Source organism: Pan paniscus, chromosome 14, assembly GCF_029289425.2.
Source record: "Pan paniscus chromosome 14, NHGRI_mPanPan1-v2.0_pri, whole genome shotgun sequence".
Lineage (NCBI taxonomy): Eukaryota > Metazoa > Chordata > Mammalia > Primates > Hominidae > Pan > Pan paniscus.
In genome coordinates this window covers 45157589-45182231 of record NC_073263.2, presented here as the reverse complement: position 1 = coordinate 45182231, position 24643 = coordinate 45157589, and the positions used below count along the sequence as shown (strand labels likewise).

The following is a 24643-nucleotide window of genomic DNA, read 5'->3' as shown; positions in this document are numbered from 1 at the left end:
GTTCCCCAAGTGTTTCCCACTTATTAAGGAAATCGATAGCATTACCTGCGAGGTGCCTGCGGTTGCTTCTGCATAAGGCTTTTATCTCATTTTAGCAACATTTAAAAAATGCAGGATGTCTATAACCTTGGCACTCATCATTACGCTGGCATCTTTAGTACAATTTGCTAATAGAGTGAAAGCCCTGTGGTTCAGTTTGGGAAGCTTCTTCATAAGGTTCTGCCAAACTGCAAAGGGGACGGAACAAATAAATAGGCTGACTGTACGTACATCAGAAAAAGCAGACCCTTAAAATCAAAAAGGGAGCTATTCATTATTTCAAAAACACATTATTTTACAAAAGAAGAAAGAAAATTGAGGGGATAATATTTTCAAAAATATAAGAACTATAAAATAATCTAAATTGAATTTCGTTTGTCCTGTCTAAAAGCATCCTATACTGATATATCATTTCCATAGACAAAGCGAGTCAGATGTGTTAGAATAACATATATACATATAAAACATACCAAGCCATGGATTTAATTTTCATAATAACTATCTCATTTGCCTAAATGTTTGGTACTAAGTGGTAGAAATAGAAGACAAAATGTTCACACCTGAGGAGATTACATATTAAACCGCCCTAGGTTTTAGTCTCATACTTGCTAGAAGAAATCTGCAAGGAATGAAACCTGGATGCCTGCGGATTCCACGTGTGACAAAGCATTTTTGAAAAAGCATTCAGAAGGCTTGCTTTCGACTACACAAAACTAAGCATAAATTTTAAAGGCCAAACGTCAGTCAGTAAAACTGAATTCCTGTAGTTCTCATGGTTCCAACGATCTTGAAGAGCATAGGTACCTGACTCAATTTACACTGCCATTTTTTATGCTTAAAAATATAAACCTTTTTTCACATTTACAAAATATGCACTATATATATTACTTGAGACTAATCTTAGCCATCAGAGCTGCCTTTTATTTTCAGCTTTGTATTTCTGCGAAACTAATGAATCTATGGTGTAGATACAGCAAAAGTGGAAATAAATTCATAGTCTGGGGCAGCAGTATAATTGGGACACAGTAAACTTACGAGGAAAAGAAACAGTACACTACTGTAAAGGAAAACAAGTTGCATAATATTTTCCAGAGTCTGATTACTTTTTTGTTAAAACTTTTCACTTTTTTCATTTATTGTTTTAAAATATGTTTGCTACTAAGGAGAAAAAGGAAGACATGGTTATGGTGTGAATCTTGAAAGATCCCCAAAGCTAGAAAGATTTATACAGAAGTGTCTCATTTTCCAACTTCTGTTATAAAGTTCCTGCACTAGTACTTAGAAAAAACCAAACCTGGAAGGAAGCTCTACCTAGTTTACTTTCTGAGTTCGGATTTCCGCATCTATCAGATGAGTTCTTTCTAGTGCTCTTTCCCCCTCAAATCTCCAGAGAAACACACACATTTTTGCAAACACACACGATGTATCTATGACTGCACACACAGGTTCATCAACACCATGACAGAGGCGACACGTCACAATATGATAACCAGAACAGAGGACGATGACAGTGAGAAATGGGTTTCTTTTACGGCCCGCTTGGATCCCTAATGCCCTTATTTCTACACAACCCAGCCTCAGCCAGGAACTTTAAAGGATCAGAAAGACAAAACAGGTTGCATGAAAGGAAGAGAAAGAAAACCGAATGCCCGCTTTTCGAGAGCACTGCAAAATTAGCCCCGGGACCCGGCTGCACAAAAGTGCAGCGTTAAAGAATGCCAGCCCATATTCTACACACCCAAGTAAAGCATCCTGTAATCGAGAGAAAATAATAAATAATAGTGGTCATTGCCATTAAGCATAAAAATAGTAATAACAATTGTCACCACGGCGTTCCGTACAGCAGCTGCGCGTGGAGCCGGCTTCTCCTCCGGCCCCCACGGCCCGCAGCTTCCCCTGCAGCCCCACAGTGCGTCGGAGGAAGGCGAGGGCTCCGCGCGCGCTGCACCGTGGGCTGGGCCGGCCCCTCCCGGCGCCCGTCTCGCCTGTCCCGCCCCCGCGCCTGCGCGTCAAGTGGCTGGGCTGGCTTAGCGGACCCCGGTTGCTAGGGTGTACCTCCTTGGCCTTCTAGAGGGTGGGGATCCGTGGTGCTTCTTGGGGAACAGCCTCCTGCAGGAAGACCCTCGCTGGACCTTTACCTCGCTGCCTAGATTCCGAGGAAAAGGAGATAGGAGTCGAAAAGCCAGTTGGTTTGGGAAGCGGCCGATTATCCTAAAGGGTAGTGTGGGAGTCCAGCACTTCCATCCACCTCTTTGGGTACTACGGAAGGGAGATTTCCAGCATCGTGTGGAACATATGACCAGGGAGTACACCTTGAGCGCTTGTGTGCAGTTATCTTTTGGCGGTAAACGGCCCATTTGTGCAGTTCCAGGGTGTTCCCTTCTAGGCTATCAATGGACTAGTGCCGTGCCAGGCACTTTTGATGTTGCCCTGCAAACTAAAAGCACATTTTGGGGGTGCATCTTCTCGCATTATTTCTAAACAGTAGGAGTTGGGATCCAGCAGCCCTGGGAAATCTCATTATAGTGAAACCCATCTTATTTTAGGATTGAATTGTTTTGGCCCAAGCATAGTGGTTGAAAAACAAGCCATTATAGAAAGAAAACAATTTGTTTGTGAATGGTTAGATATGGTGGGTCTTCAGAGGCTTATCTAATGAAGGCATCTTCTACACATTTCTGACCAAATTCTCTTTCTACATTTATAGCGATAACATTTTGGAGAGAGAGAAAAAAAATGTCATTTCGACTATTCTGAAAAATCAGTACTTACTAGTTGAAATAGCATTGGCAAATTGAACTTTGTACTAACATGGAAAATTGTAGAATGATCCTGGGTAGTAATAATACACATATTTTTAAAATTCTATGTTTACTTATAACCCTACATTTTAACTGGATTCTTTCTAGTAATAGAAGTTTTAAAGAATTATTTTCTTACCCTCTTTTTTTTTCATAAAGGAATTCTGCCTGGATTCAGTAGAGTATTGGTACAGAATGATTTTCATTAAGATGTAATCTAAATTCTTATTATTTTTCAACAATTCAAACATATTCAAAACCTTTTCAATTCTCATTTAAACCAAGGATTATGAAAAACAGCACTTATTATTCATTAAAATGCAAAAGCCCCCACTGCTTCTTCGAAGGCCCTTACCTCCAAAATTCACTAAGCTGCCTTTACATGAGAAAAAAACCCATACAGGTATGTGTATTAATCAGATATGTGTATTAACATTTATGTATCTTTCATAGAAATTCCTTGACTTGCACAGCTCAGAATCACAATAAATACACTCACTAATAACTTACAAATGTTTGTTGTCAGGTGATAACATCCAATTCAATTCCACAGATGCATTTATTGATACTTATTGGTGGACTTAGTAGATTCAAGTTTATCTCATCGATAAAATTTACTTGTAACCCCAGAATTGGTACTCAAAGGGCTTTCTCAGTCATGCGTGGATATGTGCAGAGCACTGAAAATGAGTCACCCAACACACATGCCTCCAGCTGAGGTGGAACAAGGCTACCTCTACCTTCTTGTTTCAGCTCTCATATTGTAAACGGGTACTGTTTTCCCTGTCTGTTTAGCTCTATGTTTCTTGAATGTTTGTGCTTTTAGTTAGTGATTTCACTGTGGGCCCCAAGCATAGTGTTGAAGTACTGTCTAGTGTTCCTGAGCACAAGAAGGCTGTGATGGGCCTTACAGAGAACAAGATATGTGTTAGATAAGTTTCCTTCAGGTGTGAGTAGTGTTGTTGGCCCTAAGTTCAATGTTAACAAATCAACTGTATATATTTATTAAAGTGTCTTTAAATAGAAACAAATATAAAACAAAATTAGTGTTGATCAGTTGATGAAAATGTTGAAACCAGAGGTTTGCAGGAACCTAGCCCCATATTTCTTCCAGGAGAAATGGTTCAGTAATGAGTAATTCATTGTTTGTAGAACAGAACTACTGCAAATAACAAGGACCGAATATATTTAGTGAGCAAAAACAGACCTTACCTGTTCCCTTCATTAGTTACGCACTGGGATAGTGATTGTAATCAATCAATCATATAAGTAAATGCAAAATTACCCTGTGATAAGTGCTATGAAGTAAAGATGAGCCACTTTTATAACTATAACTTTAATGCTTAATCCTCTATTTCTGTGTATGGTTTCTATTCCCTCCTTATTATAAGCAATACAATTAGCATATTTTCTCATTTTCCCCTTCTCAGTCTCCTCTTCCATCTGATTTTAGTTGATTGCAGTTTTAGTGTCAACATTTATACTGTTCAAATATACCTAGTCTATAACTTGATTTATAATGTTAAATTATCATCTTTTGACCTATGGCTATTAACAATAGGTAACTCAACTTACCTGTAATACTGCCACAATTTCCTCTCCTACTTTCTCTCCCAACTTTTGTTACATGATTTTTACATCATCATTTCTACATTTCTATAATGTTCTGCATTTACAATCTGTTCTGTAATAATACAGTATGCAGATTTACAGCTCAAGGTTACCAGTTATCTTGTAGTTTCTCCATTCATCTTTTGTTTAAAGTTTATCTTCTAGTACAAAATTTCACAACCTTGGCACTATTGACATTTTCAGTTGGATGGTTCCTTTTTTTTTGGTGGGGAAAGCAGAGCTCTCTTGCTCCAAAGGCTCTTGACAGAGGGCTTTGCACATAGTAGGTGATCGAAATTTGTTTTTTTATTTCTTCTAAAAAACAAAAAAGCAGCATACATGCACAGAACGTGCAGGTTTGTTACATAGGTATACATATGCCATGGTGATTTGCTGCACCTATTGACCCATCCTCTAAGTTTTCTCCCCTCACCCTCCACCCACTAACAGGCCCTGGTGTGTGTTGTTCCCCAATCTGTGTTCATGTGTTCTCAACGTTCAACTCCCGCTTACAAGTGAGAACACACAGTGTTTGGTTTTCTTTTCCTGTGTTAGTTTGCTGAGGATGATGGCTTTCAGCTTCGTCCATGTCCCTGCAAAGGACACAATCTCATTCCTTTTTATGGCTGCATAGTATTCCATGATGTGTATGTACCACATTTTCTTTATCCAGTCTATCACTGACAGGCATTTGGGTTGGTTCCATGTATTTGCTATTGTGAACAGTGCTGCAATAAACATACGTGTGCTTGTGTCTTTATAGTAGAATGATTTATGTTCCTTTGGGAATATACCAGTAATGGGATTGCTGGATCAAATGGTATTTCTGGTTCTAGATCCTTCAGGAATCCTTATACTGTCTTCCACAATGGTTGAACTAATTTACATTCCCACCAACAGTGTAAAAGTGTTCCTATTTCTCCACAGCCTTGCCAGCATCTACTGTTTCCTGAGTTTTTAATAATTGCCATTCTGACTGGCGTGAGATGGTATGTCATTGTGGTTTTGATTTGCATTTCTCAGATGATTAGTGACGTTAAGCTTTTTTTCATATGTTTGTTGGCTATGTAAATGTCTTCTTTTAAGAAGTGTCTGTTCATATCCTTCACCCACTTTTTGATGGGGTGGTTTGTTTTTTTATTGTAAATATGTTTAAGTTCCTTGTAAATTGTGGATATTAAACCTTTTTCAGATGGGTAGATTGCAGAAATTTTCGCCCATTCTGTAGGCTGCCTGTTCACTCTGATGACAGTTTCTTTTGCTGTGCAAAAGCTCTTTAGTTTAACTAGATCCCATTTTGTCAGTTTTGGCTTTTGTTGCCACTGCTTTTGGCGTTTTTGTCATGAAGTCTTTGCCCATGCCTGTGTCGTGAATGGTATTGCCTAGGTTTTCTTCTAGGGTTTTTATGGTTTTAGGTCTTACATTTAAGTCTTTAATCCATCTTGAGTTAATTTTTGTATAAGGTGTAAGGAAGGGGTCCAGTTTCAGTTTTCTGTGTATGGCTAGCCAGTTTTCCGAGCACCATTTACTGAACAGGAGATCCTTTCCCCATTGCTTGTTTTTGTCAGGTTTGTCGAAGATCAGATGGTTGTAGATGTGTGGCGTTATTTCTGAGGTCTCTGTTCTGCTCCATTGGTCTCTATGTCTGTTTTGGTAACAGTAACATGCTGTTTTGGTTACTGTAGCCTTGTAGTATAGTTTGAAGTCAGGTAGCGTGATGCCTCCAGCTTCGTTCTTTTTGCTTAGGATTGTCTTGGCTATGTGGGCTCTTTTTTGGTTCCATATGAAATTTAAAGTAGTTTTTTCTAATTCTTGGAAGAAAGTCAGTGGTAGCTTGATGAGGATAGCATTGAATGTATAAATTACTTTGGGCAGTATGGCCATTTTCACGATATTGATTCTTCCTATCCATGAGCATGGAATGTTTTTCCATTTGTTTGTGTCCTCTCTTATTTCCTTGAGCAGTGGTTTGTAGTTCTCCTTGAAGAGGTCCTTCACCTCCCTTGTAAGTTGTATTGCTAGGTATTTTATTCTCTTTGCAGCAGTTGTGAATGGGAGTTCACTTATGATGTGGCTCTCTGTTTGTCTGTTATTGGTGTATACAAATGCCTGTGATTTTTACACATTGATTTTGTATCCTGAGACTTTGCTGAAGTTGCTTATCAGCTTAAGGAGACTTTGGGCTGAGACAATGGGATTTTCTAAAAATACAATAATGTCATCTGCAAACAGAGACAATTTGACTTCCTCTACCCTTTATTGCTTTCCCTTGCCTGATTGTGCTGGCCAGAACTTCCAATACCAGGTTAAATAGGAGTGGTGAGAGAGGGCATCCTTGTCTTGTGCCAGTTTTCACAGGGAATGCTTCCAGCTTTTGCCCATTCAGTATGATATTGGCTGTGGGTTTGTCATAAATAGCTCTTATTATTTTGAGATATGTTCCATCAATACCTGTTTATTGAGAGTTTTTAGCATGAAGTGGTGTTGAATTTTATCAAAGGCCTTTTCTGCATCTATTGAGATAATTATGTGGTTTTTGTCATTGGTTCTGTTTATGTGATGGATTATGTTTATTGATTTGATTTATGTATGTTGAACCAGCCTTGCATGCCAGGGATGAAGCTGACTTGATTGCGGTGGATAAGCTTTTTGATGTGCTGCTGGATTCGGTTTGCCACTATTTTATTGAGGATTTTCACATCGATGTTCATCAGGGATATTGGCCTGAAATTTTCCTTTTTCTGTTGTGTCTCTGCCAGGTTTTGGTATCAAGATGAAGCTAGCCTTATAAAATGAGTTAGGGAGGAGTCCCTCTTTTTCTGTTGTTTGGAATAGTTTCAGAAGGAATCATACCAGCTCCTCTTTGTACATCTGGTAGAATTCGGCTGTGAATCTGTCTGGTCCTGGGCTTTCTTTGGTTGGTAGGCTATTAATTACTGCCTCAATTTCAGAACTTGTTATTGGTCTGTTCAGGGACTCGACTTCTTCCTGGTTTCATCTTGGGGAGGGTGTGTGTGTCCAGAAATTTATCCATTTCTTCTAGATTTTCTAGTTTATTTGCATAGAGGTGTTTATAGTATTCTCTGATGGTAGTTTGTATTTCTGTGGGATCAGTGGTGATCTCCCCTTTATCAGTTTTTATTGTGTCTATTTGATTCTTCTCTCTTTTCTTCTTTATTAGTCTGGCTAGTGGTCTATCTATTTTGTTACTCTTTTCAAAAAACCAGCTCCTGGATTCATTGATTTTTTGAAGGGTTTTTCATGTCTTTAACTCCTTCAGTTCTGCTCTGATCTTAGTTATTTCTTGTCTTCTGCTAGCTTTTGAATTTGTTTGCTCTTGCTTCTCTAGTTCTTTTCATTGTGATGTTAGGGTGTCAATTTTACATCTTTCCCGCTTTCTCCTGTGGGCATTTAGTGCTATAAATTTCCCTCTACACACTGCTTTAAATGTGTCCAAGTGATTCAGGTACATTGTGTCTTCGTTCTCATTGGTTTCAAAGGACTTATTTATTTCTGCCTGAATTTCGTTATTTACCCAGTAGTCATTCAGTGGCAGGTTGTTCAGTTTCCATGTAGTTGTGCAGTTTTGAGTGAGTTTCTTAATCCTGAGTTCTAATTTGATTGCACTGAAGAGACTATTTGTTGTGATTTCCGTTATTTTGCATTTTCTGAGGAGTGTTTTACTTCCAATTATGTGGTCAATTTTCGAATAAGTGCGATGTGGTGCTGAGAAGAATGTATATTCTGTTGATTTGGGGTGGAGAGTTCTGTAGATGTCTATTAGGTCCGCTTGGTCCAAAGCTGAGTTCAAGTCCTGAATATCCTTGTTAATTTTCTGTCTTGTTGATCTGTCTAATGTTGACAGTGGGGTGTTAAAGTCTCCCATTATTATTGTGTGAGAGTCTAAGTCTCTTTGAAGGTTTCTAAGAACTTGCTTTATGAATCCAGGTGCTCCTGTATTGGGTATATTTAGGATGGTTAGCTCTTCTTGTTGCATTGGTCCCTTTACCCATTATGTAATGCCCTCCTTTGTCTCTTTTGACCTTTGTTGGTTTAAAGTCTGTTTTATCAGAGACTGGGATTGCAACCCCTGCTTTTTTTTTTTGCTTTCCATTTGCTTGGTAAATATTCCTCCATCCCTTTATTTTGAGCCTATGTGTGTCTTTGCACGTGAGATGGGTCTCCTGAATACAGCACATTGATGGGTTTTAACTCTTTATCCAGTTTGCTAGTCTGTCTGTTTTAATAGGGGCATTTAGCCCATTTACATTTAAGGTTAATATCATTATATGTGAATTTGATCCTGTTATTATGATGCTAGCTGGTTATTTTGCCCTTTAGTTGATGCAGTTTCTTCATAGTGTTGATGGTCTTTACAATTTGGTATGTTTTTGCAGTGGCTGGTACCAGTTTTTACCTTCCACATTTAATGCTTCCTTCAGGAGCTCTTGTAAGGCAGGCCTGGTGGTGACAAAATCCCTCAGTATTTGCTTGTCTGTAATGGATTTTATTTCTCCTTTGCTTATGAAGCTTAGTTTGGCTGGATATGAAATTCTGGTTTGAAAATTCTTTTCTTTAAGAATGCTGAATATTGGCCCCCACTCTCTTCTGGTTTGTAGCGTTTCTGCAGAGAGATCCGCTGTTAGTCTGATGGACTTCCCTTTGAGGGTAACCCGACCTTTCTCTCTGGCTGCCTTAACATTTTTTCCTTCATTTCAACCTTGGTGAATCTGACCATTATGTGTCTTGGGGTTGCTCTTCTCGAGGAGTATCTTTGTTGTGTTCCCTGTATTTCCTGAATTTGAATGTTGGTCTGTCTTGCTAGGTTGGGGAAGTTCTCCTGGATAATATCCTGCAGAGTGTTTTCCAGCTTGGTTCCATTCTCCTTGTCAGTTTCAGGTACACCAGTCAAATGTAGGTTTGGTCTTTTCACATAATGCCATATTTCTTGGAGGCTTCGTTCGTTCCTTTTCATTCTTTTTTCTCTAATCATGTCTTCATGCTTTATTTCATTAAGTTGATCTTCAGTCTCTGATATCCTTTCTTCTGCTTGATCGATTTGGCTTTTGATACTTGTGTATGCTTCACGAAGTTCTTGTGCTGTGATTTTCAGCTCCATCAGTTCATTTAGCTTCTCTAAACTGGTTTTTCTAGTTAGCAATTCATCTAACCTTTTTTCAAAGTTCTTAGCTTCCTTGCATTGGGTTAGATCATGCTCCTTTAGCTCAGAGGAGTTTATTATTATCCACCTTCTGAAGCCTACTTCTGTCAATTTGTCAAACTCATTCTCCATCCGGTTTTGTTTCCTTGCTGGCATGGAGTTGTGATCCTTTGGAGGAGAAGAGGCATTCTGGTTTTTGGAATTTTCAGCCTTTTTGTGCTAGTTTTTCCTCATCTTCGTGGATTTATCTACCTTTGGTCTTTGATGTTGGTCACCTTCGGATGGGGTTTCTGTGTGGACATCTTTTTGTTGATGTTGATGCTATTCCTTTCTGTTTGTTATTTTTTCCTTCCATCAGTCTGGCCCCTCTGCTGCAGGTCTGCTGGAGTTTGCTGAAGGGCCACTCCAGACCCTGTTTGCCTGGGTATCACCAGCGGAGCCTGCAGAACAGCAAAGATTGTTGCCTGCTTCTTCCACTGGAAGCTTCATCCCAGAGGGGCACCCACCAGATGCCAGCTGGAGCTCTCTTGTATGAGGTGTCTGTCGACCCCTGCTGGGAGGTGTCTCCCAGTCATGAGGCACGGGGGTCAGGGACCCACTTGAGGAGGCAGTCTGTCCCCCTTAGCAGAGCTCAAGTGCTGTGCTGGGAGCTCCGCTGCTCTCTTCAGAGCTGGCAGACAGGAACATTTAAGTCTGCTGAAGCTGCACCCACGGCCGCCCCTTCCCCCAGGTGCTCTGTACCAGGGAGTAAGGAGTTTTCTCTATAAGCCCCTGACTGGGGCTGCTGCCTGTCTTTCAGAGATGCCCTGCCCAGAGAGGAGGAATCTAGAGAGGCAGTCTGGCTACCACAGTTTTGCTGAGCTGCAGTGGGCTCCACCCAGTTTGAACTTCCTGGTGGCTTTGTATACACTGTGCAGGGAAAACTGCCTACTTAAGCCTCAGTGATGGCAGACGCCCCTCCCCCACCAAGCTTGTGTCCCAGGTCAACTTCAGACTGCTGTGCTGGCAGTGAGAGTTGCAAGCCAGTGGATTAGCTTGCCTCAGCTCCATGGGGGTGGGATCCACTGAGCTAGACCACTTGGCTCCCTGGCTTCAGCCCCCTTTCCAGGGGAGTGAACAGTTCTATCTCTCTGGCATTCCAGGCACCACTGGGGTATGAAAAAAAAAAAAAAACTCCAGCAGCTAGCTCGATGTCTGCCCCCATGGCCACCCAGTTTTGTGCTTGAAACCCAGGGCCCTGGTGGTGTAGGCACCTGAGGGAATCTCCTGGTCTAGAGGTTGTGAAGAAGATGGGAAAAGCATAGTTTTTGGGTTGGAGTGCACCATTCCTCACGGCACAGTCCTTCAAGGCTTCTCCTGGCTAGGGTTGGGAGCTCCCAGACCCCTTATGCTTCCCAGGTGAGGTGACGCCGCACCGTGCTTTGGCTCGCCCTCCATATTGGGAAGATTTCTTTAAGCATCACTTCTCTACCCAATCAGACTGCCTTTTTCTTTTCTCCCATAGTATTCCATACTTACTCCTACGCACCACTTATTATAACTGTTTACCTGCCTAGTTTCTATACTAAATTGTGAGATATTTGTTGGTAGTAAGGTTTGTGTTATATCATTGTACCCCCAGCACTATGTGTACAGCTGGCACATGGTAGGTGTTAAATGTTTATTGAATGAATTGATGAGAACAATAAATATGTGTTGTATTATCAAAGAAGGATGGATTGCATAGGGTTTAAGGTAGACTTTGAAAGAAAAAAATGATTTGAATTGGTTGATAAGAGAAGATTTTCCACATAGTGTGATGAACATATGAAATGAAGTCATACATGAGCAATTGGGCCTTTTTGGTTGTCAGAAATAATTGCAGTAAATAAGGCTTCATATTGGAAAGTTATGAGTCATCACACAAAAAGGTGAGGTAAAGTAGATCCTGTTCACTTAGATTTTTATATCCCAAACTAAGAAATCTGAATTAATACCGATTCTGATAATTCAGCGAAAACATGGTATGACAATATCAGAAAACCAATGGGAAATTAACTCTGAAGACTAGGACGATGGCAGTGATAATCAGGGGAAAAACTTTTTTTAATTTTTATTTTCCCATTTTGTTTTCATGACATTGGGTTTGAAGAGAGGGGTTCATAAGTATATGGGACTGCGATATTTTGCTGTCTCTCAAGTGCCATATGGATCAAAGTTCAAATTTTGTCTTCAAGTTCAAGACTTGGTTCTGAGTCAGCAGAGGTTAACCCATTGCTACTGGGGAGTGGGGGTCTGTTGGAAGAAAGAAGGGGACATTGGTGTGAATGACTGTGGAGGACTGCAGATTTCCAGAACCCATCTCAGGCCTTGGACGTTTTCAATATAGTTTATTTGTTGGGAGTTGCCAAAGCAGACCCCTAGAGCAACATGGAATGGCCAGGCTGAGATTGTACTGGGAGTGGAAGGTTGTCAGGCGTACAGTGAACAGCTGATGAGAACACACACCTTCAGGGTTTCTTTTTCTCTGCATCCTCCCTAACATCTGTTATTTTTTATCTTTTTGATAACAGCCATTCTGACTAGGGTAAGATAATATCTCATTGTGGTTTAATTTGTATTTCTCTAATGATTAGTGATATTGAGCATTTTTAAATATAAGAGTTGGCCATTTGTATGTCTTCTTTTCAGAAATGTCTATTCATGTCATGCCTAAGGGGATTTTTTGTTTTCTAAGGGGATTCTTTTTTTCCTGTTGAGTTGTTTGAGGTCCTTGTATATTCTAGATGTTAGTACCTTGTGGTATGGATAGTTTGCAAATATTTTCTCCCACTCAACAAGGTCTTAGTCATAAATTATTTTCCTAGACCAGTGTCCAGGAGAGTTTTACCTAGGTCTTCTTATAGTATTTTTATAGTTTTGGGTCTTAAGTTTAACTCTGTAATCCATTTCGAGTTGATTGTTGTATATGGTAAGAGATAGGGATCCAGTTTCATTCTTTTGAATATGGCTGTCCAATTTTCCTAACACTGCTTATTAAAGAGGGTATCCTCCAGTTAGAATGGCAATCCTTAAAAAGTCAGGAAACAACAGGTGCTGGAGAGGATGTGGAGAAATAGGAACACTTTTACACTGTTGGTGGGACTGTAAACTAGTTCAACCATTGTGGAAGTCAGTGTGGCGATTCCTCAGGGATCTAGAACTAGAAATACCATTTGACCCAGCCATCCCATTACTGGGTATATACCCAAAGGACTATAAATCATGCTGCTATAAAGACACATGCACACGTATGTTTATTGCGGCACTATTCACAATAGCAAAGACTTGGAACCAACCCAAATGTCCAACAATGATAGACTGGATTAAGAAAATGTGGCACATATACACCATAGAATACTATGCAGCCATAAAAAAGGATGAGTTCGTGTCCTTTGTAGGGACATGGATGAAATTGGAAATCATCATTCTCAGTAAACTATCGCAAGGACAAAAAACCAAACACTGCATGTTCTCACTCATAGGTGGTAATTGAACAATGAGAACACATGGACACAGGAAGGGGAACATCACACTCTGGGGACTGTTGTGGGGTGGGGGGAGGGGGGAAGGATAGCATTAGGAGCTATACCTAATGCTAAATGACGAGTTAATGGGTGCAGCACACCAGCATGGCACATGTATACATACGTAACTAACCTGCACATTGTGCACATGTACCCTAAAACTTAAAGTATAATAATAATAAAATAAAAAAAAGAAAAAAATATATAAAGAGGGTGTCCTTTCCCCAGTGTCAGTTCTTGTCAGTGTTGTTGAAGATCAGTTGGCTGTAAGTATGTGACTTTATTTCAGGATTCTGTATTCTGTTCCATTGAGCATTTCTTGTAGCGTCACTCTTGGTTGTAACAAATTCCCTCAGCATTTGCTTGTCTGGGAAATACTTTATTTTTCCTCCATCTGTGAAGGATAATTTTGCTGGGTAGACTCTTCTTGGCTGACAGTTTGTTTGTTGTGTTTTTTTTTTAATTTCAGCACTTTGAATATATCACCTCATTCTCTTTTAGCCTGTGAAATTTCTGCTAAGAAATCCACTGTTAAGGCCAGGCACAGTGGCTCACGCCTGTAATCCCAGTACTTTGGGAGGCTGAGGTGGGTGGATCACAAGGTCAGGAGTTCGAGACCACCCGGGCCAACGTGGTGAAACCCCGTCTCTACTAAAAAAAATACAAAAATTAGCTGGGCATGGTGGTGTGGGCCTGTAATCCCAGCTACTTGGGAGGCTGAGGCAGGAGAATCACTTGAACATGGGAGGTGGAGGTTGCAGTGAGCTGAGATTGTGCCACTGCACTCCAGCCTGGGCAACAGAGCAAGACCTTGTCTCAAAAACAAAAACAAAACAACAACAACAAAAAACAAACCCCACAGAAATCCAAATCCACTGTTAGTCTGATGGGGTTTCTTTGTTGGTGACCAGATGCTTTTCTCTTGCTTTTTAAAGGGTATGCTTTTTATCTTTGACTTTAGGCAGTCTCACTATAATGTGCCATGGGGAAGACATTTTTGCATTGTGTTTGCCTAGGGATTATTGAAGCTCCTATATCTGAAAGTGAATGTCTAAAATTCTTGCTAGACTTGGGAAGTTTTCTTCTATTATTTAATTACATAGGTTTTATAGTCCTTCCTTCGTCTCTTTGCCCCTGGGATGCCAATAATTTGAATATTTGATCACATTATGTTGTCCCAAATATCACAAAGCCTTTGCGGATTCTTTTAGGTTCTTTTTCTTTATTTTTGTCTGACTGGATTATTTCAAAAGACGTGTCATCAAGTTCTGAGATTCTTTCTTCTGGCTGATCTAGTCTATTATTGGAGCTTTCAAATATATTTTATATTTTCTTCAATTAATTCTTCAGCTCCAGAATTTCTATTTGGTTCTTTCTTAAAAATATCTATCTATCTCTTTGGTAGATTTCTCATTCATATCCTGAATTCTTCTGAATTGTTTGTATTTTCTAGAATTCTCTTGTATCTAACTGAGCTTCTTTAAAATTGAAATTTTGAATTATTTTTCTGGGATTTCAGCAACTTCTTTTTGATTAAGATCTATTACTGGAGAATTCTTGTTTTCCTTTGGAAGTTTCATATTTCCTTGTATTTTGATGTTTTCTGTGTCTTTATATTGATATCTGTGTATCTGGTGTAACAGTTGCATCTTCCTATTTTTTAATTCACTTCCATAGGGTAGGACTTTTTTCTGAAGATGTATCTGTGGTGTTGGTTGGGTAGGGCACTTTGGCTTTGATTCTGAGTACATGTAGTAGTGTAGTCTCTGTATGATTTCTTTGGCTATAAATAGCATTAATGCTTTCTGTGATTTCCTTAGAGGATTAGGCTGCAATTATTAGTGAAGGCTGTGGTGAAGTTGTGCTGGGGACAGGCCCCAAGGGTGGCAAGAGTAGGCTGACTCTACCTATCTTTGTGCCCCAGAGTGGTGTATGCTGGCACCTGTGTTGGCAGTTACTGGTGGGCCGGTTCCTGGGCCTTAGGTGGTTTGCATGGATGCTGGTAGTGGCAGCAGTGGGCTAGGTGACTGAACAGGTTCTCACGTCGCTGGGAAACAATTGTGCTATGGGTCATGGCAGTAGAGGTGGTGAATGACCCTCTGGGTCCTGCATGCTGTGGGCTGGTGTTGGTGGTGGCTGTGCTACAGGTCACCACCCACAGTTCCAGACATGCTGTTCCCAGGTTCTTCTGCTCTCTGCAGCAGCAGTGCTACAGTGCCATGTGAAAGGAGGAAGAACCTTGCTTTCACTCCAGATCCCAGGCATGCAGGCCATGTTACACTGTGAGGTTGTAGTCACTACTTAGAGCTTCAGTCAAGCAGGTCTCTGGATCACCTGCCCCAGCCTTCAGCAGCAGTAGCAGAAGTGGGTGTGTGGAGGAGGAGGAGATGTCCTGTTCTCTATGTGTGAGCCTGAGAACAGAGACTCTTCCGCCGGTGGGAGAGGAAATCAAACTAATGAGTATAAATTACTCCAGTTTGCCATTAAAGGGAAGGATAAATATGGTGAGATGGTGGTAGTTGGAAGGAGTTCTGGAGTCTATTGAAGTGTTTGCTGTGTTAATGTGTTTTGTTTTAATAGAGAGAAAATGAACTTAAATATATTGGTGTAGCTATTTTATTGAATCAGTTAGCTTTAATTAGTTCCACTTAAGTGGGAAGCAAACATTATTTTCTTACTACTGCCCTTCAATCTCATGTGGCATATGTATCTCTCTAAAAGCTTTTCTAGTCAGTTTTGTCAATTAGCTCTATCTCATTTTCAGATATTGAATTACTTGTTTCATCTAAATTAGTACTTCCATATAGTGTACAATCAGACTGTGTCCCTCCTCCAAGCTCAACCTAGGCCTGCTAATTCTTACACAAGCCAAGGGAAGGAGGGGCCTGATCAGTTCTTCAACCCTATTTTTTTACTCTCTTTTTCTATTCTTTTCATTTTTCCTTTTTCTTTTTTTTTTTGACAGGGTCTCACTCCGTCACCCAAGTTGAAGTGCAGTGGTACAATCATGGCTCACTGCAGCCTCAATCTCCTGGGCTCATGGTACCCTCCCACCTCAGCCTTCTGAGTATCTGGGAGTACAGGTGCATGCTGCCACACTTGGCTAATTATTTTTTTTTTGTAGGGATAGGAGTATTGCTATGTTGCCCAGGCTGGTCTTGAACTCCTGGCCTCAAGCGATCCTGCTATCTCAGCATCCCAAAGTGCTGGGATTACAGGCATGAGCTACTGCGCCTGGCCCTACTCTCTTTCTCAACTCATATTATAGTTTTTTGTTCCTCTATAAGTGGGGCAAGGTGTGGGGAAGAGTTAAGTTGTTAAAAAGTTAAAAATTAAAGTGAGAATCAGCATCAGTCTTGTACCCCATGGAAATGTCAGGAGATACAAGTCAAGTAGTTAAAATGATTCTCTTATATTACTCTGATCAGGAAACAGCACTAGTAAACCAATACGTTTTGCTGTTCTACAAGTATCAGTCAGGGAGGTGGATAGGGGAAGAGTGAGATGTTACTTTCTCCTTGTGGCATATATTCCTCTTCTCTATAAAAAGTCTCCCTCACTTGGTTTGAGATAGGGGACATCATCCCTCCTACACCCTCCATGGGGAGGGAAAAATCAGGGAAATGCATAGAACTCCAATAGCTCTGTTCAGAAGAAATACTGTCTCCAAACTCAGATCAGTCTCTAGCAATCCCATATAGACAACAGATGGGTAAAGGGTGAAGTGTTGAAGGACTCATTTTGGCCACCCCTTGGCAAATTTTGCCTTAATGAATCTATTATCTCCTCATTTGAATGTACAGATCCTCATCATTTATTGCACTCAGCTGAGAGAACAGAAAAATGTCATTTCACATTCTGTTGCATAGGAAAGAAAAGGCATATATGATTCCTGCCTAAGAATGCAAGCTCAGTGGATTTTCTGGACGTAAGATAGAAAAGAATACTTATTGTTATAACCTAAATGAGCTTATGGCACCTGTAACCACTATCAGATTGTTATCATCTTCAAAAGACACATTGGTCTGACATCTGGCATTTAAAAGAAATGTAAATCTTTGGTCAAGGAAATTTCAAATGAGGGAGAGCCAATGATGTATGATAAATAGCAAAACTTCATCAGTTGTATCCATCCCTATTGCCAGAGTTTTAGTGATAACCTCTCAAAAATCTAGTCTATTATTGGAGCTTATATCTCCCCTTCTCTCTACCAATTCTGTTCTTCCAAGAATAGCTCTCTACCCTTTTAAAATCTAATACAATTTAGCCTTGTCACTTCTCCAGTTGCTCACTCAAACTTTATACCAGTCATGTCAACACACATCCTGGTAGCTGAGCAAGTATATACAGAAACATTTTTAGCAGGTGAGAAAGGGGTGAGTGGGTAAAGAAAAGTGAATGCTAAGATATTTTGTCTGTGACATATTGATAAATATAATTTAATTTTTCTTTTTTTCTTTTGGTTTAGCTAAAACTGGTAAAACTGAGTCACTACATGTAGCATTCACTGAAGATGAAACCACTTCCATTAAAATGGATAGAACTCGTTTTCCTGATGTTTTAAGAAATCAATCACTAACACCTATCAATATCCAAAATATCTTTCTTGATCACTGTGTACAAGAAAGAGTGACTGCAATTTCATCACCCCAGAAATCTACTAAGCATGTCCATGAGCAGATTCCAGATACTGCTACTGGTTCCATATTTTTTCCACATTGTAATTCAGCTTCTACTCGAATTTTTGGGAAAGAAACAAACAAAATGGAAAGTTCAAGAAAGTTTAAAACTATGAAAGATGTTTATACTGAAAAAAGGCTAGAAAACATTTTAATTCTTTCTTCCAAGTTTTCCAAACCTAAAAGTACTCCTGGCTCAGTTATCGCTCAAAAACTTGAGAAAATGCACCCTAAGCATCAACCTTTACCAGAGAGTCCAGGCTATACTTATCAGCACATCTCGAGAGACTTAAGTGCAACAGTGCCAAGCCCTCCACCTACGACTGTATCTATGAAACCAGAAGGACAGTGGCCTGAACATTTTAAATCAACTGCTACATTGACACTAAGAGTTACTGAATTTCCAGGTTTTGTTTCCTTGCCAACACCAGTTTTACCAAGAAAACCTCACAGGCAGTCTGTGATAGGTAAATACAATCTGAACACGGTATAATTATAGAGTCAAGTAGAGCAAAGGGGAGAGAAGGCATGCAAGCTAATGGTACCCCTCCCCCTTTGGGTTTGCAGAGTGGGAGGATGGAATCACCTTTTATCTATACATGTAATACTTGAGCCATAGGGCAATAACAGAAGTCCTGACCTTGCAGATCTGCCAAGGCCAGACTGGGTACTCCATTCAGATGGTGATAATGGGAACCAACAAGGGAATTCAAAGGATCGGAAAAGCTAATATAAAGAAGCAGTGAGAATACACAGTCATTCAAAGGTGATCTAGAAGAACTCCAGAAGTAGAATGCCAATGCTGATAGACGCCTTCATGAATATATTTTCATGGATAATTGGAATCCATTAAATGATGAACAATTATATTGAAGTCATAAAACCCTCAAGTGAATTTTTACAAATATCCAAAGTCATCCCATTTGTTTTTCATTTTTCTAGAAACTCTTGTAACAGAAAATGGAAATATAGAAAGTGTCCCAAAGCAAATCCCACCAAGACCACCTGAAGGTAAATGCTAGATTTATACAATTCTTTTAGAAAATGTATGTAAGATTATATCTTTAAAAAATTGTGGGTGATTTTTTGTGTTTATGTGTCTGATTCACACATGCATAACACACATATGTCTTACCTCATTTTCAGCTCCCTAAGTCATTTATGGAGCAGCTATTTTTAATATATTGACTATGAACCAAACATATTGATATTGAGAATATAAAAGCTGATGCACTTGTAATCTGGGTGGGGTGGACAGGCGTACAAAAATATGAATTAACTATTTGCCATGTGCCAGGCAAATGAAACAAATGAAAATGAAAAATATCTTTGAAGAAAGATTATACCATCCTAGATGTTACATTATGTCTACAAACAATCTCTCAAATATAGTGTGTGGCAAATAATTCACAATTACCAGGCACACAAAGAGAAAGACAAAATGAATGAAAACTAGCAGAAACAATAAGCAGTAGAAACATATCCACAGGATTATTTGGTATTAGAATTATTGGGCACATTTTTTAATAACCTGGTGACTTCTGGGTTTTTTCCATTACTAAGTAGTTTGTAATGGACTAACCTTACCAAAATCAACTATTAAAGCTGCCAAAAATATATAAAGTAGCTATTGAAGGAACTGGACAGTAACCAATGTGGGCGTGACTTGAGTAGAACTGGACAGTAACCAATGTGGACATTACAATTCCTGAAAGAAGGGAAGCTCTGCCTTTACCTTGGCTCATGCCTGAGGGTGTTTGTGGTGTGGGAGAATGGATTACAAGTAGAATGTGGTGGTTTTAGTGGATTGAGGAGCTAGTAGTCAGACTTCAGAGCAGCCAATATACTTGGGACTTGAGGGAGAAAACCTTGGCGAGGAAAGAATTGAAGGAAGGTGAATCAAAAAATCTGCATACAAGCTGGGCACAGTGGAGTGCAGCTGTAGTCTCAATTCTTGAGAGGCTGAGGTGGAGTATCACTTTAGCCCAGGAGTTCGAGGCCCGCCTGGAACATAGTGAGACTCAGTCTGTGTTAGGCCATTCTTGCATTGCTATAAAGAAATACCTGAGACTGGATAATTTATAGGGAAGAAAGACTTAATTGGCTCACAGTTCTGCAGACCTTACAAGAAGTGTGGTGCTGGTATCTGCTGCTGGTGAGGGCCTCAGGGAGCTTTTACTCATGGTATACAGCAAAGTGGGAGCTTGAACATCACATGATGAGAGTGGGAGCAAGAGAGAGAGTGGTGTGCGGTACAGGTGCCACAAACTTTAAAACAGCCAGATCTTATAAGAACTCACTATCATGAGGGCAGCACGAAGCCATGAGGGATCCACTCCCATGAACCAGACACCTCCCACCAGGCCCCATGTCCAACACTGGGAGTTACATTTCAATATGAGATTTAGAGGGGACAACATCCAAACTATATCACTCCACCTCTGGCCCCTCAAATATCATGTTCTTCTCACATTGCAAAATACAATCATCCCCTGCCAATAGTTCCCCAAAAGTCTCAACTGATTTCAGCATCATTCAAAAGTACAAAGTCTCATGTGAGACAAGGCATGTCCCTTTGTATTAGTTTGGGTTCTCTAGAGGGACAGAACTAATAGGATATATGTATATATGAAAGGGAGTTTATTAAGGAGAATTGACTCACTATCACAAGGTAAAGTCCCATGATAGACCGTCTGCTAATTGAGGAGTAAGGAAGCCAGTAGTGACTCAGTCTGAATCCCAAAACCTCAAAAGTAGGGAAGCCGACTGTGTAGCTTTCAGTCTATGGCTAAAGGCCCAAGAGCCCCTGGCAAACCACTGATGTAGGTCCAAGAGCCTAAAAGCCGAAGAACTTGGAGTCTGATTTTCTATGGGAGGGGTTGCCACAGTGGTCTCTGAAATGTCTTTGAGGCCTTGTTCCTCTTGGCTATTTGTATTTGGATCCTTTTTAGTTATGCACATCTCTCTAGCAAGTGGTTACTCTATAGCCTGCTGGAATCCCTCTCCCAAAGCTTTTTCTTTCCATGCTATATGGCCAGGCTGCAGATTTTCCAAACTTTTACAATCTGCTTCCCTTTCGAATATAAATTTCAACTTTATCATTGCTTTGCTCCCACATCTGAGCATAGGCTGTTACAAGCAGCCAGGCCAAATCTTGAATGCTTTGCTGCTTAGAAATTTCTTCTATCAGATACCCCAAGTCATCACTCTGAAGTTCAGACTTCCACAGATCATTAGGACATGAATAGAATTTAGCCAAGCTCTTTGCTAAGGTGTAACATGGGTGACTTTTGCTCCAGTTTCAAATAAGTTCCTCATTTCAATCTGAGACCTTGGCAGCCTGGACTTCACTGTCAATATAAATATCAACATTTTGGTCATGCTGTTTACCTAGTCTCTGGGAAGTTCCAAACTTTCCCTCATCATCCTGTCTTCTTCTGAGCCCTAGAAACTTCCAACCTCTGCCTGTTACCTGGTTCCAAAGTGGCTTCCACATTTTCATGTATTTTTATAGCAATGCCCTTCTCCTCAGTACCAATTTTATGTGTTAGTTTGTTCTTTCATTACTACAAAGAAAAACCCAAGACTGAGTAATGTATAGAGAAAAGAGGTTTAATTGGTTTACAGTTCTGAAGGCTATACAAGCGTAGTTATGGCATTCCCTTGGCTTTTGGAGAGGCCTCAGTGAGCTTTTACTCATGGCAGAAGGCAAAACAAGAGCAGGTATATCACACTGCAAAAGCAGAAGCAAGAGAGAGTGAAGGAGAGGTGCCACACACTTTTTCTTTTTTCTTTTTTTTAGACAGTCTTACTCTATTGCCCAGGCTGGAGTGCAGTAGGACAGTCTCAGCTCACTGCAACCTCCGCCTGCCAGGTTCAAGTGATTCTCCTGCCTCAGCCTCCTGAGTAACTGGGATTGCAGGCATGCACCACCATGCCCAGCTAATTTTTGTATTTTTCATAGATACAGGGTTTCACCGTGTTGACCAGATTGGTCTCAAACTCCCAACCTCTAGTGATCCTCCTCGGCCTCCCAAAGTGCTGGGATTACAGATGTCAGCCACCGCACCTGGCCTGCCACACACTTTTTTTTTTTTTTTTTTTTGAGACAGAGTCTCGCTCTGTCACCCAGGCTGGAGAGCTGTGGCAAGATCTCGGCTCACTGCAAGCTCCACCTCCCAGGTTCACGCCATTCTCCTGCCTCAGCCTCACGAGTAGCTAGGACTACCGGCGCCCGCCACCATGCCCAGCTAATTTTTTGTATTTTTAGTAGAGACGGGGTTTCACCGTGTTAGCTAGGATGGTCTTGATCTCCTGACCTCGTGATCCGCCGGCCTCAGCCTCCCAAAGTGCTGGGATTACAGGCGTGAGCCACTGTGCCCGGCCTGCTACACACTTTTAAACAACATCGGAATTCTACTCACTACCACAAGGACAGCACTAAGCCATAGGAGATCTGCCCCCATGACCCAAACACCTCCCTCCGGGACCCACATCCAACATTGGGGTTTACATTTCAACATGAGATTTAAAGAGGACAACATCCAAACTATATCACAGTCTCTTAAAAAAAATCTTCATACAAACTCCAAGGTTGCTAGCTGATTGTAAGCTGTGAATGTATAGAACAAGACTCCAAGAAACACAGTAGAAAACATCAGCTGAGAAGACAAGAAATTTATCATAGAGTTTTGTGTTTGCACAAAAGATGGATAATAGAGTTCAAGCTCTGCCAAAGTGTTGGGGCCTTTGTAAACACATTGGAATTTCCGTTGAAATTCCATTCCTTAGGAATAAAGATGATGTTCTAGGAAAGAGGACAAAACTAAAATAGCCAAGCCCTAACAAAGCTCAAACCAATCCTTGATAATGGTGTTTTCTGCCTAATCAAGGAAAACCTAACATGTTGAGAGAAAGAGAGAGAGAGAAAGAGAGAGGGCGTATTATCCAGACTTCTTAAAATAGTTCATCCTCGAAGTCCAACATTAAATTAAAAAAATTACAACACATTCTAAAAAAATAAAATAAAATATCTGAAAAACGGTAGAAAGAAACAGGCAATAAAACAGCCCTATATTTGATTCAGATATTAGAGTTTCAAATGGATTTAAAAGTAACTATGATTACTATGTCCAAGAAAACAAAGAGATCATTGGAGAATTTCACCACAGAACTGGTATTTTTGTTTTTTAAAATGAGTCAAATAAAATTCTAGAACAATAAAAATAATATACCCAATTAATAATTCAAATAGCTGCATTTAGTAAGAGGTTATACACAGCAGAACACTCTAACCATAACCTACCGTTCCTCCCAGAACTTTTGTATCCTTGTCTATGATGTAAATTAACTTCCGGGTGTCTTCCATGTCATGCTGCCATTTTTGCTTTATTGAGTTTCTTCTCTGGTAGTTTCCTCCTTAGAAAATTTAAGAATCCTCAGATTCTTGAGAGATCACATCCTCTTCATCTCCATCTTCCTCATTTCTACTCAACAACCAACTCTGTGGGCTTAGAGCAGGGAGCAGGCCACAGACTTATGTCTTAACTCACTCTCTTTCCCTTCTTGCTCCATTCTTTCTACCAAGCCAAGGCATCTCTATATTACACTATATATCTTTCTTTATTCTGTGGTCAGCTTTCACATCTCTTGATCTGAAATGGGCACAGAGGTTCTATTTTAGAAATTAAAAACCTTCTTTTGTTTTCTTTGTTCTAGGATGCTTATTTTCTCTCATCAAACCAGTAGCATAAGAATTACTGACATTATAAAATATGTTTCTGCAAACAATGCAGCAATAATGGCTGCAAAAGTAAAATATATAAAATTTTAAAATACTTTCCTGCCACATTTGGTGTATACTTGCATAGGACATTTTTGATGGAAGGTGAAACCCATAGGGTCATAATAAAGTAAATTTAAATTTAGATGGTCTTTCTTTGGCTTACTCCTGAGATGTTTGTTTGTTTCCTATGGGGGATCAACAAACTAAAGGAAGAGTTTAATTACACAGGGCATTTGAATTATACATCAAAGTGATACTAAGGAAAAAGTGAGGCTGATGTCTTGATGAGGTATTCTTACAAGATGTTGCTTATTAATTTTATGAGCCAAGAAGTTCTTTATGTAATTCATAGTAAATTTTAAGAGAACATTTTTACACATAGTATACAAGACTGATATTGATGGAATCTAAATTATCTAGACAGAAATCTATGAGCATATGGTTTACTTTGGGGAAGATAATGGTGCATCTAAAATTACAAAACAAAACAACACCCACTTTGGCAAACAGAACTAACTGAGTTTGGGTAGATGAAGGCTATGGGGAATCCCTGCCAGAGGATGTGTACACTTAAGTCCTTAGGGTAACTCAATATTATCATAAGATAAATACCTCTTAACTTTCATTCTAAGTGATAACACATTTAAATTTTATGTTTTGTTTTGTTTGGTTTATTTAGGTCTCACCAAAACTGAAAAAATAGAATCAGAGATACATGTTGTACGTGGTGAAGGTTTTAAGACTGTTACAGCAACACGATATGAAACAATAACAGCCATGACCAACCTGGCCATAGTAAACTGTCAAGTATATGGAAGAAATGCACTTAATCTGAAGGTATGCTAGATCTTTTTAATGACAGTGCCCTCCTGTATTATCAATTATTTTTGCTTTAAATTTCCCAGTATAGATTAGTTTCCATGGTATTCAGGGGAATTTTCCTATTACAATAGAGATTTCTTAGGAACACATTCAAATTGCATCTCTAAACCTATATTCCTAGTTTGCTTCAGTTTAAAAAG

At 39.9% G+C, this 24643-nt stretch overlaps 2 protein-coding genes across 17 annotated transcripts in view; one reads left to right on the top strand and one right to left on the bottom strand.

The window, feature by feature from the left end:
- Positions 1 to 2026, bottom strand: part of LCP1 (lymphocyte cytosolic protein 1) — an 86182-nt gene extending 84156 nt beyond the window's left edge. For 3 of the 15 annotated variants that reach the window (XM_055096715.2, XM_055096726.2, XM_034936698.3), the window contains exon 1: positions 1881 to 2022. The gene's annotated coding sequence lies outside the window, so the exon portion shown is untranslated. Of the gene's footprint in view, positions 1 to 45; positions 228 to 1333; positions 1453 to 1880 lie in introns of those variants that run through there. The other 12 variants (XM_055096712.2, XM_055096713.2, XM_034936699.3 and 9 more) reach the window with 10 other exon arrangements.
- A 5-nt stretch (positions 2027 to 2031) lies between these two features.
- The window catches only part of LRRC63 (leucine rich repeat containing 63), a 65912-nt gene continuing 43300 nt past the window's right edge, over positions 2032 to 24643 (top strand). Inside the window, exons 1-6 of one of the 2 annotated variants that reach the window (XM_034936703.3) lie at positions 2067 to 2383; positions 3000 to 3028; positions 3126 to 3243; positions 17626 to 18303; positions 18779 to 18847; positions 24301 to 24458. In XM_034936703.3, the coding sequence (XP_034792594.3) occupies positions 2335 to 2383; positions 3000 to 3028; positions 3126 to 3243; positions 17626 to 18303; positions 18779 to 18847; positions 24301 to 24458 (1101 nt within the window). In that variant the 5' untranslated portion in view covers positions 2067 to 2334. Of the gene's footprint in view, positions 2384 to 2999; positions 3029 to 3125; positions 3244 to 17625; positions 18304 to 18778; positions 18848 to 24300; positions 24459 to 24643 lie in introns of both variants that reach the window. The other variant, XM_055096730.2, reaches the window with a different exon arrangement.